General features: G+C 45.4%; 3 protein-coding genes across 6 annotated transcripts; 1 reads left to right on the plus strand and 2 right to left on the minus strand.

Moving 5' to 3' along the window:
- Nucleotides 1-5,738: 5,738 nt before the first annotated feature.
- On the minus strand, nucleotides 5,739-8,281 carry mmachc (metabolism of cobalamin associated C). Its single transcript, XM_057039137.1, has 5 exons — nucleotides 8,174-8,281; nucleotides 7,708-7,905; nucleotides 7,142-7,294; nucleotides 6,886-7,062; nucleotides 5,739-6,722 (listed from the first exon to the last, which is right to left on the minus strand). Exons 1-5 carry the CDS (start codon nucleotides 8,261-8,263, stop codon nucleotides 6,540-6,542), a joined length of 801 nt encoding a protein of 266 aa, XP_056895117.1. The 5' UTR covers nucleotides 8,264-8,281; the 3' UTR covers nucleotides 5,739-6,539.
- A 358-nt stretch (nucleotides 8,282-8,639) lies between these two features.
- On the plus strand, nucleotides 8,640-13,648 carry LOC130529153 (uncharacterized). Of its 3 annotated transcripts, XM_057039119.1 has the most exons (11): nucleotides 8,640-8,719; nucleotides 9,379-9,456; nucleotides 9,650-9,692; nucleotides 9,799-9,947; nucleotides 10,043-10,124; nucleotides 11,158-11,311; nucleotides 11,443-11,516; nucleotides 11,626-11,693; nucleotides 11,862-11,962; nucleotides 12,031-12,308; nucleotides 12,939-13,648. In XM_057039119.1, exons 1-11 carry the CDS (start codon nucleotides 8,711-8,713, stop codon nucleotides 13,061-13,063), a joined length of 1,161 nt encoding a protein of 386 aa, XP_056895099.1. In that variant the 5' UTR covers nucleotides 8,640-8,710; the 3' UTR covers nucleotides 13,064-13,648. The 3 variants fall into 3 exon arrangements, with proteins under 3 accessions (XP_056895099.1, XP_056895102.1, XP_056895101.1); XM_057039122.1 differs by lacking the exon at nucleotides 9,650-9,692 and having other exon boundaries at nucleotides 8,661-8,719; XM_057039121.1 differs by lacking the exon at nucleotides 8,640-8,719 and having other exon boundaries at nucleotides 9,382-9,456; nucleotides 9,669-9,692.
- Nucleotides 13,589-19,332, minus strand: LOC130529156 (mucin-5AC-like). Of its 2 annotated transcripts, none has more exons than XM_057039125.1 (5): nucleotides 19,080-19,332; nucleotides 17,527-17,712; nucleotides 16,159-16,719; nucleotides 15,119-15,276; nucleotides 13,589-14,675 (listed from the first exon to the last, which is right to left on the minus strand). In XM_057039125.1, exons 1-5 carry the CDS (start codon nucleotides 19,156-19,158, stop codon nucleotides 14,634-14,636), a joined length of 1,026 nt encoding a protein of 341 aa, XP_056895105.1. In that variant the 5' UTR covers nucleotides 19,159-19,332; the 3' UTR covers nucleotides 13,589-14,633. The 2 variants fall into 2 exon arrangements, with proteins under 2 accessions (XP_056895105.1, XP_056895106.1); XM_057039126.1 differs by having other exon boundaries at nucleotides 19,089-19,329.
- Between the last annotated feature and the right edge of the window lie 12 nt (nucleotides 19,333-19,344).

Consider the following 19,344-nt stretch of genomic DNA (forward strand, 5'->3'; position numbering starts at 1 on the left):
TCTCCAGCTGCGATCAGCATCGGTGTACTATTTACAGAAAGAGCATTGAAGCGTGGGAGGGGAACATTATTTTCTGTCAATATTTCAGATGGCACAGCCGCATATTGTTCAGGCAAGTGAGTAGAAACTTAGTGTGTAATACACACGCACACACACACACGCACATACACACACACACACACACACACACACGCGCACACACACACACACACGTGGCCTGGCCTAAAATGGTCCCTATTTAAAATGCTAATTTGCTCACTCCCGCGGGTGCCCAACTGCGTTTGAAACTAAATTGCTCGTCATAGCAGGTCAGTATGAGCCTAATGAATTTGTCCATTCTCCCATTACACCTATTAGCGCTGACTGGTGGATGACACACTCTCCAGCGACTCCAAAGCCTGAAAGCAAAGCCCGCAGCCCAGATGGAGTTCCACATCCAGGATGGTGAATATTTCAGCACCTGGCTGGGATGGGATTTGACCTCTGACCTTCTCTGTTACAGAGGATATTTGACAGTGATGTCCATTTCCCCGGAATGACGCGACAGTCAGACCGGTCTGGTGGGGTTAGGCCAATGCACTTGTTAAGTTTGAGGGGATTTATGAATGACTACCCTCACTAGGATACATTAACATTCCTTTATGGCCAGAAAACACCAGCTATATTAATCTAATTTAGTCTAATAATATGTGTTAGAATGGGTCTCACATCAAAAGGTGCTGTAGGTAAATTATTATTCTTCAGTCCTGAAGTGTTGCACAGTCCTTATGAAACAAACATACAGGTTGATTCCCTGATATGAGCAGAAAATATAATGAGAGAACATCAAGAGAACAATACAAGCGTGCGACATCACTGAGGTTCCTGGAAAAGTTCCTGAGCACAGAGCTGATGTGGTGAGGGTTTAATTTGTTAAAAGTGGCAAATTCAGAGTTCACTTAGAGCTGTGATGAAATACTTGATGCACAGCCATAAATTAGCATTTACCTCAGTGTGGCAGCAGGCATGAGAGCAGTGAGCAGGTCCCCTCCTTTCTGTGGGAGCTTTAAGTACTTTCCTTAATGTATCTAATTGAAATGAACCATAAATCAGCACTGTTAGACCAACATTATTGACTCACATATGAAGCCTTGCATAAATTCCCTGACTAAACTTGAGCACCTTGCCTTCCTGCAACAGGTGTATTCATCTATATTTGATGTGTTTGTTAGATTTAAAGCACTTACTGCAATTAAGCAGAGCATTTAATGACTTCACCTTGAATTACTACCGGCTTTTACTATTAATATTGGCATTTTTTAGAATGTCCACACATTTAAGTATGTTTAGTAATTGAGGTTTGCACATCTGTCGGAAGATTGTGTCTTTGCAGGTGTTTTATGGGATTAAATGGTTACATTTAACATAACATGAAAATGTTCAAGCTTTCACAGTAATGAAATTTCAAAAAACAAAACCGAGACATATACAATGAGAGCAGGACCATGAAGCCAAATGGAATGCTGAATTTATGAGCAATGTTTTCCCCCTCCAGCGCAGCCTTCTCTGCAGGGTGGGGAGCCACAACTGGTCGCAGCATCACGGCCCAACGCTGTAAATCTGACATCGCTCCTCTGTGTTCCCGTCCCCGCTTCTGCTTACACTTCAAAAGGGTTTTTTTTTAATTATTTTTGCAGGTTTGCTCATTTACACCGGTGTTTACGGTCCCGACTGAGCCCTAAGGTCTCTTCCAACCACAGCTTGATGTGAAAAAGGAGATCTGCGCTTTCTCCAGACTTCAAAGATGCACAACAGCCAAAGGTCAAGTTCCCAGGAGAATGACGCTAATCTAAAAAGGTGCGTTATGTAAGAGAGCCCATATTTCCCACTAATCCCCCTCTCCTGCCTGTCACACTCTTTCTTTGATGCTGGGTTGTGAGATAAACTGGCGTCCTCTAAAACTCTGAAGCGTTTTCATCAAAAGCAGACACAAACGGCAGCCTCGTATCCTCGCAGTCTCGTCCTCACTGCTGGGAGTCGGCCTGCAGCTTTTTCCTGCATGAACAAGCACCCTCGCTCGCTCCTGTCACGGCAGATACGCATTAGCTGCTTGCTTAAGTGGGAGCGAGGAGTGGAATCACATCTTGTTTGCAGGCGAGACGTCCAAAAGTCACGTTTGGCAACTTCGCAAGAGGAAGATGCTTTTTTTCTTCCTTTCTTTAATAGAAATCAAAAAAGGCTTCTTGTCGAGTCCTGACAACCGGGCGGCTGTCTAATGAGGCGCCGCTCTCTCACGCCGCCATCTTGGCTTGAGTCACTCTCTCATTTTTTGGTCCCCCAACCAGCCTCTGGATCCAAGGGGCCCTCATCCAAGTGACTGCAGGGGGATGTCTGAAGCTAGTTAATTATGCTAATCCAAGGAACTGATAAGAAGATGTTTTAAAATGTAAAACCCCCTGAAACACACATGCTACATAGGGAGAAGAATTCCCGATGGGCATTTTTGCTTTTGCAGTCAGTATTTGAGAACTCACTGTAATAATTTAGAGCATTTTAGGCTTGACGCTAAAGAAACCCTCTGATTTTCCGTTCTCCCTCTCAGTTGCTGGTGAGCTGCTGGCCTTTCCCCTCTCTCCTTGTTAACTGATGTCTGTGGGCGGATAACGCCGCTTCACTGATCCATAACTCATGAAACACCACTCATCCACTTTCTCTCCCTCCTCTTTTTCATCTCTGCCTGAAACCATCTCAGTGCCTGAATTATTGCCGCTGTGCAGATAATACCACCACTCTCTTTTTTTGGCCATATCTTCTGATTTTAGAATGGCACAAATGAAAAGTTAAGCAATTGTAACCTCATTGTTTATTGGTTTTATGATGAGTGACTCCGTGATGCCTTTTACTACATTTACAGGCTTCTGTTGGTGTGTGTGTGTGTGTGTGTGTGTGTGTGTGTGTGTGTGTGTGTGTGTGTGTGTGTGTGTGTTGGAGGTTGTTAGGAGTGGCTGCTGTCTTAGTCTTGCTCAGTTAAGCCAGTTTAAAGTCTCCCAGCAAACTCCTCTGTGTGTGTGTGTGTGTGTTTGTGAGTGTGTGTGGTGTGTGTGTGTGTTTTCAGTCTGTACGACTGAATATGGCGGTGAGATTTCTCATTCAGGGTGAGTTAGTGATTATTAAAACAACTATACTAACTTATTTGTAATTATGGACAAGAGTGTTATGGCGATAAACATGTTCTGCTGGGTGGTGGTAGGTGTGTTGGGGGCTGGGCTGAGAGGCCATTATGTATTTGTAGCCTACTGATCATTTGGAAAGTAGGCTAATACAGCTAATATAGACAATGCATGTGTTGCCTTCTTTATAAGCTCTATATAAGGCTTTCAATTTTTTGCGGCTCCAGACAGATTAGTTTTTTGGGTCCAATATGGCTCTTTCAACATTTTGGGTTGCCGACCCCTGTACTGGTGGAAGGTGCCAGAACACCTTTAGAGCACTGCCGAGGTACTCTTGAGCAAGGAACCAAACCCACAAATGCTCGTATAGGGCCCTGTCATGAAGGTGCCATTGAGTACCTCCCTGTGAAGAGATGAAAGTTTGTTCAACTCACTTTGGATTTCATGTTCGCACAGAAATCTGAAGGGAGTAAAAAGGTTTTCTGTGTTGTTTTGTTGCCATGTAGTTGAGTCTTTTTTTCTCTCAATTTACATTTTTAATTTGACAAATTTTACAGTCTGGCCACGCCTGTGGGGTGTCGGTGCTGCAGCACCCCCTCTTGGCTTACAGTGTTGACAACCGACAGGAGAAAACAACCAGGCGTTCCTGACTGCTATAAGCCAGAACTCCTCCTCAGAGGTTTTTACAGCTCAGCTCGAGTGATTGGAGCCAGAAAGCACCGGCTTTAATGTCAAGCTAGTCAGCCTTGTGGCAAGAAGGTGCAGGGGCTCTTCTTCTGTGCAGAGGTCACATGTTCTGCCCCCTCCAAGTATGTTCTCTCTGGTCACTCCAGCTTCCTGCTATGGTCCCAAGACATGAATTTGGGGCCCATGCAAACTGACCTTAGGTGTGAACAAGAGTGAGAATGGTATGTTGGCCCTGGTGACTTGTCCAGGAAGACCCCCCCGCCCCCCCAGCCCTGAGGGTGAGATGCTGGTATAGGGTTCAATAGGTCCCTGTAACCCTGATGTCAGTCTTTTACTCATGAAAGCAGATGGAGAGTCGAATTTTTGGTTTGCTCCCCTCTACTGCGATTTGAGGGGGGGAGAACATGTCCATGGAGGACAGAGGGAAGAGACAGAAGGGAAGACATGTCTCAGCCAATGAACAGCCTGCACAGATGGTGGTGGAGGCTGGATCAGAGAAAGGAAATAAATGTTTCCAGTCGGACCCAGAACTTTCTCGGGGGAGGGAGGGGGGGATTTGGGACCCAGTATGTATTAGTAACTCCCAGTAAGTATAATTAACAGACCATCTGAGCTCTGTCCCACTCTGATCTTGTCCCACTACACATCCCAAAGGAAGATACAACAACTCGCCTAGTGGTATCTGATAAAACTAGGAAGGTTTCTGAAGAAGGTTCTTTAATGGGGGAACCCTGGTGGGTCCCTTTAGAGGTGCTCCTAATGGTGGCAGCTGCAGGAGGACTGGTCTGGACTTGATGAAGAGATGGAGAGTCCAGAGAACTGTACTGATCTGCTGGCCTACATGGCTGCAGGGACTCTGGGTGAAGACCTGTCCTGTCTCCTTTGACAGTGGATGGTGTTTGGGTTAGAGCACCATCATTCGATCACACATCGTCATGAGGCAGCCTGCTGGCATCTTCCATCATGACGTCAAAATAAAACCAATGTCCCTGTTGTGGCCACTGGTGCTCTGAGCCTCAGGATCGTGGTACTGGCACTGGACAGGGCAGCTTCCTGAAACCCACAGACCTGAATTTCTCTATTACATCTGACTTTGATCTTCAGTTGGACGGTGAAGCAACTATTGAGTTGTTTACTGACTGCTAAACCTTCCTGGATGGAGCATCTGACTAAAAACCTCCTGAATATTGCAAAAGAGTCCATATTCAGCCGGCTCCTCCACACTCTGGCAGCTCTGCTCTATACAAGATGTTGACTACAGATGAATTTGTCTCTCAGAGATTCTTGGAAAAGCTGAATTCATGGAGGAACTGAAGATGTTAAACACATTTGTTAAATACAGTCAAGAATTGAACCAGAATCCATTAGTTTGTTTGTTTTTCAGAAAATATTACAACCTGGAACAACAGTTAATTAACCTTTTAGCAGGAGACACAACTTTCATTTATCAGTTTTTGTTCCTTTTGCTGTTTACAGCATGTATTGGTCTAAATGAATTATAATAAAGACATTTGTAACCTTATACGTGGAGTTTTCTCTTCATTAAGAACTAATTTCATTGTCTTTAGCATTACTATTAAATTAAAGTTCAGTTCAGTTAGCGCTTCAGTTATGGTTTGCAGCCAGGATGAAGAGCTGCACTTCAGTGTACAGGCTCATGATTTTCTGCTATAAAATGACCAAATGGGAAGGGAAATTTATACTTTTCTATATAGATTTTTGGAACCTTTGCACCATTAAACTGTATGAAAACAAAATAAATTAAAATTGGCATTAATTTAGGCACATTTAATGACTTGTGCTGTGGAAACAGGGTGTGGCGTAATTAACTCCACGGACAGCGTCTCTGCAAGCCTGCAAACTGCCCTGAAATGCTGATTCAGTACAAAGAGGAGAGTGGAGTGAGGGGAGTTATGCAGTGGGAGGGAGTGTTTTAATGGAGAAAGGAAGTGAAATGACAAAATATGGAGCGGTAGACAACTCAGTGGGAGGAAATGCCCTGCAGGAAAGGTACAATTTAGAGCTGCGACTGATGTGTAAATGAAAGCAACAAATTTCAAGATCTCTATGCAACATCCATCAAACTGTTTCAGCCTCCCCTCAGTGGTGAAGCGGGCCGAGCCCCCGACATTCGCAGACTGTCAATAGACGAAGGGCGACATCTAGAGGCCGATCAATAACTTTGCCCCGAGGTGCGTTGGTGCTGCTGAAACACAAACAGGCTTTTAAAACCATAACTGCTCTGGCTCTCAGCAACTGTGGGTTCAGACTAAGAGTGCACACGTTAAAAGAGAATAGGAGCGTGAAAACTAATCGTGCAGCAGCAGGTAAATTCAATACAATTCAATCGCTGCTGATATGGCGATTCCTTAATGATGCTCAAGGATACAACACAAAGTGAAAATCACTGAAAAATCACTGGCCGCTGAAACATCTGCACATCCCAGCAGTGAGAACACAAAGTTTAAATATGCTCACCAGGCAGCAGCATCGATCCTTAAGAAATTTATACTGTGAGTGTATTGTGGATGGACGGTTCCAAGACTTAATACCATCAGAGAAAATAGAAAAGTCTACAGTGTTAAATAGATCATGCACCGGCCATAAAGCAGGAAAATGACTAATTAGCCTCCACCTAAACCTCATGAGCTTAGACCAGCATCAGTTGTCTGTCTGGCAGTGCAGGTCTGGCCCTTAATTCCTTCAGCCATGTCCATTCAGTTGGATCTGTGAGTCTGGGGTCTGCTCTCGTCCATCCTCTTCCTTTGGTAAAAAGCCCCAATTCCTAAGCAGAAGCATCCGCTGAGCAGGAGGAGTGGAAAAGTAGTCCCTCTGTTTCTGAGAGTAGCTCTGGTCTGCCTGGACGATATCCCTATAGGTCCAGTCCTGGTGATAAAAAAAAATGCATTCAACATTTAAAATTCGATGAGCCATTCAGTTATGTTACTCAGAATATCTGGACATCTTTCAGTTGAAGGCCCTGGGTTCTCTTGAACGTCTGTTTTTTGTGCATATGTAAATCCTGCCCTGTGTAGTTAAAGCTAAGTACCTGCCAGTTAAAGTTAAAAGCCTCCAGCAGCTGTATCCTTCCCTCTCTTGAAGGTACACAATCTGGAGGAATGGGCTGCACCATCTCCGAACCCGCTGTCACACCTCCAAAGATCAACAGGGCTCTGATGGCAAACCAACCCCCAAGTCTCGGATGCACACACACCCCAAACATCTTCTACAGATAAACGATGATAAACAAAAATGGGTGAGGACGCACTGAGGACATTGACTGGACTTTTAATGGACAGCATTACTTTGTCGGCCCAGGGTTGATCTTTGACATCGGACTGCTGATAATAGAAAGCTGCTCCTGACACGTGAGCTGCAGTCTGCGCCAAGAACTTCGGCTTTCTGCTGGGAAATAGCTCGTAGTCGAACCTCACATCCACTTCTTGTCCTGGAAAACACTACACGGGAGAGGACGGTAGAGCTTTATGAACTGGAAAACGCAACGTGCATGATTTAATGCCGTGCACGATCAGAAGGGTCATTTCAGGAGAGCACAAAACCACCCAGCGCATCAAGCGTATGCTCTTCTACCCTCTGGAAGACAGTACAGTAGCCTCCAGACCCAAAATATCATATCCATATCATTCCAGAAACCGGTCCTCTGTGTGCCGCCATTGCTTTGTATATGTAACACGTGCAATGACATTTTGCTGAATCTCATCCTATCTAATCCAAAAAGCCAAAAAAAAAAATACCCTCAACAACACAAAATTAATTACAGACATTTGAAATCCATCATTTCATCAACAAAACATTTTTGTCAGCCTTCCCCAGTTTTAATACCAAGTTAATAAAAATGCATTGCACTGACCTGTAAGACAGCAGAGGACACACAATGTCTCACACACTGGTCGATGGGGTCAGAAAGCCCCTGGAAGCCCCTCTGTTTCAAGAAAGGCAGGAAGGCATCTTCAAACATTGAGGGTGTGCTGAGTACCACCACGGCCAGGGTGTCATCTGGATAAGCCAAGCGGTGATTAGGCGACAGTACAGAGTTATACCAACCAACCTGTGAACAAGGTAGTACACAGGGTCAGAAAGAATTGAAATAAACTGTTGAGCAAGAAAAGGGAAGGTCAAACCGTTTATTTGTTTGCATTTAATATGTTATATGTTATAACATATAATGCTGATATTGACTTTATTTTATTTACTTTCGCCAATTCCTTTCTGATTTAGCTAAGCCCTCATCTCTTCCTCGTCCTACATAACAAGTAACGCGAACTTTTAGTGATTTTATTTCACATTTCTTCCTCTGCAAAACAGAACACCAATACCTTTAGCGGGTAAACTTCAAATCCGAGTCTCGATAAATTATCTTTAAACTCCCCTGCTATGCACTCCGCATTGACAGTGGAGGCCGCCATCGCTGAAACGTCAACATAGCGCTTTGGATCATGGGATATGGAGTTCATTTGTTTAATTGTCGCTACAAATCACTGGCGTTTGTCGTTTCTACCATAACTTAGATCAACACGACAAAAGCGCAACAAAATGTACAGTTAACGTCTTGTGGATGGGTGAATTTTAATCAGAAATTAAAGAATTGTTTACATCTGTTAAAATCATATTGCTTGTTAACGTGAAGACTGTTTAGTTAGGGGAAGTCCCTATTTTACATAGAGCATTACCTGTATTTACTGGGTTCTTTTTGTAATTACTGTACTTCATGCCTTTGGCCTGTTATAACATCGGACCTCGAACAACCGGGTCTGCGCAAGCGCGTGCATGGCTCGTCGCGTCTGTTGCGTCCTACGTCATCACGTCGCTGTTCCGGGCAGCCGGATTTAAAAGTGGAGACGCCGGGATCGGCCATGGCTTCTGTGAGGGCGTTATATTCTTCCATATTTCTGACAGATGACTTCGAGTCGGGTTTTGTTATCTCTAGGACACGGCGCGGTATCTTACAAACAACAACCATCGCGTCGGTAGTGATACAGAGAAGACGGTGGTTGCTAGCGAAATTAGCTCAAAGCTAAACTGTTTTCTTTTCTGCATAAGACACAAAGAAACTTTAAAATCTGTCCTCAAACTTCCTCAACCCCTTTACCCCCAGGGACCAGGACTAGATGGGATTTATAGAAACCTTGAGTGCATCCTGGGTCTGCTTCAGACTGAGCATAAGACCTCTGGAAGACTTTCAGATGACTGAAGCACATTAACCGGCTCATTTTTACAAGATGAAGCATCAGATCTACCCTCTTGTATTGGGGATCCAGAGTTAGAAGGCCTATACCTGTGTAGGCCTTGTAACTGAATCACCTTTAAGGTGTTAGAGAGGTTGTTTCCTTCGTCAACAAACCCAAAGCGCATCTCGGGTTACTGTATCAATGTCAGACTGTTGCCCCACAATCCAGTTAATAGCAGTTTTTTAATAGCAAGTTATAGATTTTTGACAGTAATGTGGTGTGATCCATATTGAGATTATGTGGCTTTAACCTGAAGGATTGGCCACCAATGCAAATAATTATGTATATTTCAGTTGAATCCAGACACAGACTGGTACGATCAGATGAATTCTATCCTGTCCCGGGTGGATGAACGCATTACAGTGATGAAGGTCAGTCTTTTCATACACTCTTTCATGTGCATATTTATTTAATTGGCTAAACGTGTAAATATTGTCATTACTGGAGTTGTCAGTAGATGGCAGTAATGCACAACAAGGCATTCAGCCCTTTAGTTTGCATGAAGTACAGTTTTGCAAATCAGTGTCCCTGTAATTTTGTGTTTTTCATCAATCATGCTTAAAGGAGAAAATATCTTCTCCAGGGAAGTTTTCCAAGAGAGGAGAAGGTTGGTAAATGTCTAAAATGACTAAAAGGAGAAATAACATGAAGGATAGTGGGTTGGATTCCTCAAATATAATATACCTCTGCTGTTTCTTCTCATTTGCTTGCAGTGAGGGAGCGGATGCATGAGTCAGTTCTGGATCCTCCCACTCTTCCTTTGCAAACCACACACCTCCAACAGCCGTCACCGCCTTCCAGCTCTGTTGTTCATTGGACTGACCTAGCTGCTCTCCAAACGCAGCTCAAGATACAGAACCAGGTGTGGCGATGGGTGTACATCCATCAGATGTTGGGTCTGTTTCTCTGATATGCTGCAGTAATGGTAATCTGAATATTTTCCATAATTTCTTGAAGGCAATTGAGTCTCTTAGTCAGAAGCTCCGTGAAATGGAGAGAGAAAAAGAGTCTCAGAAATGTCACATCCAGACCCTGCAAGGTAAACTGCTGCATGCATTACATATTTGCTGGCTCAACACAGCCTCGTGTGATATTACCTGGTTAGTTAAATGAGCAAATGTTTCCCAGAGACACATCTGTGAAGCTGCATGAGGTGGCATTGATTAAAGTAATGGATGCTTTAGAACTTGTTCCCTTTAAAATCCATTAATCAGATCAATTCCTGAAAACAAATGACCAAACTAGGTTTTGTGTACCACTAAATTATTACCACTAAACTTGAGTTACTAGTACAAACAAAATCAGAACTAAGTCTTTTCACACTGATAAATTTGTGGACTTCACCCACCTAAATAAGTGATTACAGAATATACCACAACTGAGAGAACTTTGATTCTGTCTCCTTTGTCCTGCTGAGCGTCAAAAAATCTTATTTGCTGCATTGATGTTACTGCAGTTTGCATGGAAACGATTGTAATTACAAACGAGACTCTCCGAACCAGCCAATCAACAGCGAGTATCACAACCAGACACTGTTTAAGTAGCAGGAAAAAACCACTGACAGTAACTTTACACAAATTTTGGCACAATTTTCTCCTCTCTGAAGACAGAAATGTGTGAGACCAGCATGCCCGTGGCCACACAGATGGACACGAGTCCGTTTGTTTCATTCAGTGTGAAATGGGTGTGAAAAGACAACTGCACAGAATACCCACATGCTTTGAGCAGGCCATGACGATACAGCTGGGTACTTAATAAGCCCAGTTTGTTCCATTTCTATTGTTCCAGTGAGAGTGTCCTGCAGGCTGGTTAATCAATAGCCTGTTAATCAGGCATCCAGTGTATCAACCCCTGGTTAGTGGATTAAATAAACTAAACATTGTTACCATGGTTTGGGTGGAAGACACCTGACAACAGGGAGGACATTCTAGTTAATGGTGCTTTTTTAATAAAGGGGATGTGATTCTTATTCAGTCTCTGTTTGGGTTTCCTAAGCAAGAACAAAAACTAAAGAACGATACATTGAAAAGTATTTTTTCTTTCACTTGTATATTTGTTGTTTGTTTTTCCAGAGGAAGTTTACAGGCTGAGAGAGAAGGAAGAAATGAGACAAAGTCCAGGAGTGGACAGACGGACGGAGCAGTGGAGGAGAGAAGTTGGACATGAGCTCAGCAGTCTGAGGGGACACATCTCCAGAGCCGTATTGCTAGGCAACCCCGAGGAGAGGTGCTTATGTAACGGTCCACAGGCGATCCCGACTGCCATATTGGATAGCCTGATGACAGAACCAACACCTTTTTTAATGTCACCTATATATAAGGATGATGGTGTCAGCGAATTTGTTTCTTCTTGAACAGTTTTGGTTCCAAGCTCTGCCGAGAAGAGATAGAAAACCTGCAGAGAGAAGTCGACAGCTTGAAGACACGACTGAGTGAGCGACAATCACAGCTTAAAGATCACCACGCGTCGAATCTGGCCTGCAACAGCCAGACAAGCATAGTCTTGTTCACATTACCTGCTTCTTCATTTCCTCATAACAGGGAGACATGAGGAGGACGCATTTCACCAGCAGACGGAGACCCGGAGACGATTTGAAGACAGCTTCAAGGTTCGCCTGCTTTTCCACATGGGTCAGACCTACACTCCTGTGAACAAAGTCAGCTCACAACATAAGAGGAATGATAAAAACTTAGCCCCAATAGTGGCGGTTTGAAGCTGTTTAAAGGTTTTATTTAAAGAAGTGTGGGTTGGTCCTGATCAGTTTTTGTTTTTCCAGACATTAGACGAACTGACAGACAACTGCAGAACTCAGAGCAGCGAGCTGGTGAAGACCGTCTCGCAGTATTCACAGACAAAAGAAGAAGTCCGTCAGATCAGGTGTGCGTGTGCGTGTGTGTTTGGGAGCTTCCTGCTCGTTTTCTAATGTTGCTAATTTGTTTCAACAGAGCCATTGTTTCAGAGTTAAAAGAGGAAGTCAGATGTTCTGCCAGAGATCGGGGACCAGTATCCAGGCAGACCTTCCCCTCCTCCAGCTTTCACGGCATTGCTGAGCATCCTAATCACACCTGTACTTTGGATTTAGGGGCGTCTCTACTCCCTCAGCGCCACGGTGGAGAGGTCAGGGTGAAAGAGGTGGCCTCCGACTCTGAAGACTCCAGCCTAACTCCCAGCCTGGCCGAGGTCAGCTCTGATGATCTGTCCTGGCTGGACGACAGAGATCCTGGTGAGGGAGACCGTTCTCTGCTTCAAACACAGGAGATAATGAACAGAACACCATATGGGCCCCCACACAGGAGTTTCAACAGGACTGGACTTGTATTTGCCTCTGCTGTCCCTCCCCCACACATCTGGCTCAGCCCTCACTGATTGATATGCTCGAACACGGGGAGCACTCCTCTGTTTGTCACTTCAGGATAGTCTCAGTTAAACATTTAGTTAAATTAGCTTAGCATTTCACAAGAGGTTCTCTTGCTGCGGCCAGATGAGAGGATCCTTCCTCGTGTGCTGATAAATTAGAAATCTCGTTTCCTCTTCAACAGCCCCTGCGTGCACGTCATTTCTGGGGAGGTTTGTTGGTGCACGGTGTTTGTGTGTGACCACATGCTCACAGACTTACTGTAACAGAAGGTCCCTGTTCCCGGAAGAGATTACAATCTGCACTAAATGATTCCCAGAGTGATTTGAGCCAATGAAGCTGGGTTAATTTGACAATTGTACTCGCTACACACACACACGCACACACACACACACACACACACATGCACGCGCAGGTTGCTAGGGGGGAAACATTTGAATTTCTTCCACCCTGGCAGCACAGGAGCCTCTAATAAACTAAACTCTTCTCTCTCTGCAGCTCTTCGTCCATCTCAGGCAGGTCTGAAACTCTTTGGATCAGATCTGGAGGAAGAGAATGCCGATCTCCTCGATAACGCCAGGGATCCCGATTTAAGCTCAGACCTGGATCTTGATGACCTTTGACCTTTCCTGCAACAAAAATACTTTGACGCCATCATTTATACGGACCGCCCGGGCTGGAACGCCAATTTCACCGACACGAGTTTAGAGCACAGCCGTAATTTAAATTCTAAAATGGAAGTTGGCTGGAGAGCACAAGCAGCCATATGGTGTCTCTCCATTGAAGTCTGAGGATAAAAGAAACAAAGGATGAGAAGAGCCAAAACAGGACAGCAGCAGCAGCAAAACCAGTCCCACCAGCACTGCAAACAGTAGCACCTGCGAGTATTTTCCAAATGGGAATGAATCAAATGGTTTAGTTTAAAAAGATTCACTGTTTCAACCTTTTAAACGATGGAAGCTAACAGGGCTTAAGCAGCGTTATTTGTGTTGGAGCTGGTAAATAACATTAATATTGTCTGTGGTTGACAGCGACCCATCAGAACCATCCACTCATCTGTAAAAGGGTGTCAGTCGCTGTATAGAAGGTCCCTGTGGGCTTTAACACAAGAACCTCTGTGAGGGATTTGAATGAATGAGAATAAAAGATGTTTTCAAATCATGTTTAATAAAAAAGAAAAAAAAATGCTGTCAAGCAGCAAAGCCTCATGATGCATTCAGGAATACTTAATTTTCAACATTGAACACCTCAAGAACAAAAAAAACAGTACAAAGGTTTCAAAATGCAAAACTGTTTACATTTTCAGCCCTGCAGAAACAACATATTGTGCTGAAAACAGTTTTATTAGCGCTGATCAGTTCCTGTGGCATTTAAATCCAGCTAACCTGCACATCAAACGTCAATAATCTGTGCTCTCGTGTTCAATCTTTAATTTCTGACAAATTCTTGAAAGACACAAAGATGAAGTAGGTTTCAGTAGTATTTACAGCGCACGCAATGATGCTACCGTTGCCTGGGACAACGAGCGTCATGTCTGGGGAACATCTTGAGACACCTCCGAGTGTATGTGTGATGGAAATGGCTGATCTATGCGGATGCAATGTACAAGCTGCACTTTATAAGGCACTCCTGCATTTAAAACACCAGGAAGGAATGAACACAAGGCACAAATTAATAAAAATAAAAGGTTAAAGGCATGCTGGGAGATGGAAGAGAAACTGCTTAAATATCCCCAACTGTCAAAATCCACACACACATCTTTACAATCACACACTGCACTGAAGTGTGCACACAAGCCTTTTTTTTTAAAGCCTCATAAACAAAACCATTTGTCGCATTTTTTTAAGAGTCCGAACAAAGTAAAGTGCAAACTTTATAACACTGTTTGGCTGTTTTAACAAGAGAAAGGATCCAAGCGAGTGTTTGACCGGGACACTTTATATTCTAAAACTGAAAATTGTTAAGCCTACAGATGGTTGAGAGCCCAATTTATATGGACAGATTCCTTTAAAAAGCCAAATGACCCCCAACGTGAATGAGGCCTTCATTGTCCATTGCAGCTTCAGTCTCTTTCGTGAAAGCTACCGTATTCAAATGATGTGCTCGCACCGACCCAGAATTCACTCTCTTTAGTGCAGGTTCAAGGGGAGGGATGCCGGGTTTTAGGCTCCGATCTTCTCGGCGGTTCCTCGATCAGTAACTGTACATGGACAAAGGCGTGTCCTCCATATCGTCCTACACAAAAACAATGACTCTTGTCATTAGAAGAATGTTTGACCTGCTAATTGTTACCACTACTGGATATTAGGTATGCTAGCAGCCAACCATTTAGCATTAGGACATTGCTACTGACGTTATTCCCCTTTTTTCAGAACTTTTGGGTGATGCAACTCAAAGGTTATTTCTTCATTTTGTACTTATACCAGTAACACTTGTTCCATGTGTTTCACTGTCATTTTAGTGACACTTCCTCCCAAGTTTGCTACAACTCAACACACCTATTTGCTGCCTAGAACATCAATTCAATACAACTTTATTTATACGGTGCCTGTTACAATCCAGATTGTGTGTTGGCACTTTACAGAAACCCAGAGTCTGACCACCGAGCAAACAATGGGGAAAAACTCCCTTTTAACAGGAAGGAACCTTGAGCGGGACCGGGCTCAGGGGTAACTCACCATTGGCAGGTCCTGCAGCCTGCGAAACTCCGGGCGGCTGTTTCTTCGACGCAGTTTGAGGAAGAGGAGGAGGGTGATAATGACAGCAGTGATGATGAAGGCCGACACCAGGCCGGCCAGGAGGGGGTCTAGAGCCGGAGTTTGGTGCAGCACGGTCGCTGGAAGACAAACACACACCAAAGGTCACTCCAACCAGACAGTTTTGTTTTTGTTCAAGGGCAGAATTTCAGCTTCCCAAACGGGTTAAAAGTGCAGGAGGAGCTAAATATAACCCCAGTAAGGGTGTGCAGAGCATTCATCATGTGAGCTAGGAGAGAAATGTCGAACGCAGGAGAGCTCTCCTGTTGTATAAAAGACTCAAGTAAGTCTTTATTTGACTAATTTTCATCATCTTTAGGAAGAAGGAGCACGCTTGGCAGCGTGTTTCTGCATGTGGATGTTGCTAGGGAAGACTATTTTGTAAACCCTGCTTGATTTTATATCCTCTGGTTGAAAGTAACAACCACAGAGCGACGAAGGCTCCCTGTTTGTCTGGCTAATGGAAAGAGGCGAGGTGCCAAGCGTGGCCCAATAAAACCACAGCGAGGGAGAACTTGATATTTTAAGTCGGAGCCTGTCCACGGAGAGGAATTTATCAGCCTTTCCTGGAGAGATCTGGTGAAAGTCTCGGTGTGGCTCCACAGATTATAGAGGAATAAAGAGCGTGTAAATCATTTAGCACACAGAGGAGTGAGAAAACAGAGCATTCTTCAAATCTGGAGTCTCATGACTGTCTCTGTCCTCCACCCGGGACAGTGATGTGATTGTGGGCTGGTGGTGACAGTGTTGGTAGAAGATGTGTGTGTGTGTGTGTGTGTGTATGTGTGTGTGTGTGTGTGTGTGTGTGTGTGTGTGTGTGTGTGTGTGCGTGAGCAGAATTGTGCTTGAAACAAAGAACAGAGTTGCTTTTATGCACTTTGGGCTCTGTTAATTCCCAGCGAGTAAATATTCTAGGAGCAAATCCCTGCAGCCTACGTTCAGCCATGGCAGACAACACTTACTGTCGCCCCTCACGTTCAGCTGGGAGGGGCTGTTGGCCAGCGTGCTGCTGGCTGTGGTGGCGGCCGCGGTGGCTCTCTGTGTAGTGCTGGAGGTGCCAGGATGTCCGTCAGGCTGCTGAGTGTGTTTTGGGGATGTGATGGCTGTTGACGCAGAACTGGCAGACCCCTGAGGGGCCCCGCTGGTGCTGGTGCCGGTGGTGCTGGTGGTGCCGCTGGTGCTGGTGGTGCCGCTGGTGCTGGTGGTGCCGCTGGTGCTGGTGGTGCCGCTGGTGCTGGTGCCGGTGGTGGTGGTGGCGAACTGGCTGGTTTTGGGAGCGGAGGTGGTGATCTGCGGCACAGATGCCGATGGAGACGTGGTCGAGTGAATCACTTGGTCCGGGTGCGTGACAGCGGTGGCCGAGGTCGTGGCGAGAGCCCTGCTGGCCGGCGAGGTGCCTCCGGGGCTGAGCGTGGTGGAGCTGGCGTGGAGCTGAGGGGTGGGGCTCTGGTCTGGAGACGCTGACGTCAGCGGATCAGTTTGGTTGTTCTTGGGGTCGGTGGCCTGCGGGGGTGACAGGGTGCCTACAGAGGGAAGAGTATCATTAAAGTCCCTTAAAACCTTAAAATCATTCATAAAAGTTCTTCTCTTCTATTCTACACCAAGGCTCCAGCTCCACGTGTGCAGGGGTGGGGGTGGGGGGTGTTCTGGAGGTGGACTTTAAATTGCTAGAATTCTGCAGCTACAGTAGATCTTGAATGTAAAGGAAAAAAACGAAACCGATCGTCTGAGGTCAGCATTAGTCAGACTGCATCAAACGCCAAAGATAATGTGAACGTCAACAAAACCTTTTATCTGTGACCAGATAAAAGTGCATGTCCAGACATCAATAGAGCGTCCTGTGTTTTATTGCACTGCTGACATGATAGCAGGATAAAGACGTGATGACAGTAAATGCCTTGTTTGTCACCAGCCTGATAACGCTGCTATTTACAAGCATTTGAATGCAGCATACAGATGGGAATGTTTATCTTGAAGTATGAGAGAAAGATTTTGTGTGTGTGTGCGTGTGTTCTTGTACTGTACAAATTGACTACAGAAATATGCATTCTACTAGCAAAGTGAGGACATTTCTGAGGAGTCAGAAATGGTTTTAAGGCTGAGGTTAGGGTTGGGGGGGGCAGGGGCCGGGGATAGTAGTATGTCTATGAAAAGTCCTCACAAGTATAGTACAAGCATTTTTATGTGTCAACAGCTTGTCAAAAGTCACTTCCAAAAGTGGGAAAACAGAGATAAGAACTGTGTTAAATATAGCTGCTAAGCTCTGGGCCAGCTGCTGCTGCGCTGCCTCCTAAACCCCTCTAAACGTGACAAAGCAGTAATAAAGTTACCGTTCACAGGGCCGTTTCCTGCCCCTGTGTCGTTGCTCGGGACCGTCGCACTCGTGTCAGATCGGTTCAGGGCCGCTGCCGTAGTGGGGCCGGGGGCCAGGCCGGGGGCCAGGCCGGGGGCCAGGCCGGAGGCCCCGGCAGGCACCGTCAACACCGAGCTGCTGGAAGAATTCGAGGGGGCGGCACCTGATCAGGAGGAGGTATAAATTTAGGTTGTAGCCAACCTCTGGGCTCTGGACCAGAGCGAATAACAGCAGGTTCCTGCATTATTCCAGACCAAGAAGAGGGAGCAGAGCGTTCACAGGCCCACATTTAAACTACCAACATGCATCTGAAGTAGATTACTGGTAGTCAGTCTGGGCTTTGACCAGCCTCAGTGGATGAAACCCTGCTTATGTGTGTGTTATTTTAACACCTTATTCAGAGGAACAAACAAATAAATACAGTAAAGGAGCACCGAGCCTATCTGTGCACGGCAGGCTGCCGTCCGCTGATAAAGACCAGAGCACTGTCATCATGTGATTACCGCTCAGTAACGAACTAATCACTCACGCAGCTCATCAGCACACACACACACACGCACACGCGCGCACACACACACACACCTGTTCAGCTGCACATGATATTAAAAACAGAGATGGGTGCCCGGTTGTATAATACTGGCCTTGTTCCCTCACCTCGCTGCCATGAGAGTCGCTGAGGTCAAACGCTGGTTTCGGTTTGTGTGTGTGTGTGCGTGTGTGTAGTAGATTTACAGTATAAAGAGACCCAGTGTTTCTCAGTGCTAAATGCACCTGGGGAGGCAGCTCGTGACCCCCAACTCCGAGCAGGCGGCTCTCTCTGTGTCAGTGACCGTCGCTCGGGTCCATTTCGGGCTGTTTTTTTTTTTTTTTGCCTTTAACTCCAGGTGATGTCATCATTCTGAGCTGCCCTGGGACAAGTTGGTCTGCTCCCCTGTCCCACCGCTGTCATGTGACACCCAGCGTCATGATGAGCAATTCAATTTCTTTATCCGATTGATATTTTTAACAATATTTATTTATATGCCATGCGCTCGATGAAATAATAGAGAAGTATTGAGATGGTTCTGGGACCCAGTCAATACTGGTGGAAAGGGTCTTTTGGGAATAAGAGCCTTTATTTCTTCCTTTCTTTTTGAACCTTCCCATTAGGCATAAACGTTAACAAACACTCATTTCTGCTCTTAAGTTTGATGTCAGGGGAACCAAAGGAACCTTTTTAACCCAGAATGATGCTATGCAAACAGGAACAATAAAGTAGCCGTTGATACCTGGACATGTATGATGTGAGAGGAGGAAGTGGTAGGTGAGCAAGACAGGATGTGTGAGAGGTGCGCGGGACGAAAGAGGAAGAGGCAGAGATGGGACAGTTCTGGGGTTTATTCCGTGTCACAGGGTTGCATCAGCGGAGGTTCGGACGAATCTATAAAACCTGAATAAACCCGTGATTTTGGAACTTAAACAACTCTGTTACAGTAACAACCGCACAACCAAAAGATGAAAAGTCAGGATAGAGGGTTTAAAAAACCAAACAAACCCTACCATCTGCAGCTGGTCCCCGCTGAGCGAGCAGCAGGACACAGACGACGCTCCACACTTTTACCTCCATCATCTACACACACTCGGATCCGAGGCCGCTTCAATGCTTCGGTTTCGACTTCTCGGAACTCTGCTTCTCTGTCATTCACCCTGAGGGGGGAGGCTCAAAGTTGACTCGAACGAGCCCACAGCAGCTCCGGCAGCGTGCGTGCGTGGCTGGAGAGAGTGACGGAGTGTGTGGCCGTCTCTCTCTCCTCTC

The sequence above is a fragment of the Takifugu flavidus genome, chromosome 7 (genome assembly GCF_003711565.1).
Source record: "Takifugu flavidus isolate HTHZ2018 chromosome 7, ASM371156v2, whole genome shotgun sequence".
NCBI lineage: Eukaryota > Metazoa > Chordata > Actinopteri > Tetraodontiformes > Tetraodontidae > Takifugu > Takifugu flavidus.

Bases quoted from the DNA above. Each gene is read 5' to 3' on its own strand.
- LOC130529156 (XM_057039125.1), bottom strand. From the start codon at position 19,158: ATGATGGAGGTAAAAGTGTGGAGCGTCGTCTGTGTCCTGCTGCTCGCT. The intron at 15,277-16,158 runs GTAAGTGTTGTC...TTTGTCTTCCAG, and splicing joins GCTGAACGTGAGGGGCGACA to CGACCGTGCTGCACCAAACT. The intron at 14,676-15,118 runs GTGAGTTACCCC...GTTTTTGTGTAG, and splicing joins GGCTGCAGGACCTGCCAATG to GACGATATGGAGGACACGCC.
- mmachc (XM_057039137.1), bottom strand. From the start codon at position 8,263: ATGGCGGCCTCCACTGTCAATGCGGAGTGCATAGCAGGGGAGTTTAAA. The intron at 7,295-7,707 runs GTCAGTGCAATG...TCTCCCGTGTAG, and splicing joins TGTCCTCTGCTGTCTTACAG to TGTTTTCCAGGACAAGAAGT. The intron at 6,723-6,885 runs GTACTTAGCTTT...TTTTATCACCAG, and splicing joins CTTTTAACTTTAACTGGCAG to GACTGGACCTATAGGGATAT.
- LOC130529153 (XM_057039119.1), top strand. The intron at 10,125-11,157 runs GTAAACTGCTGC...TTGTTTTTCCAG, and splicing joins TCACATCCAGACCCTGCAAG to AGGAAGTTTACAGGCTGAGA. The intron at 11,963-12,030 runs GTGTGCGTGTGC...TTGTTTCAACAG, and splicing joins GAAGAAGTCCGTCAGATCAG to AGCCATTGTTTCAGAGTTAA.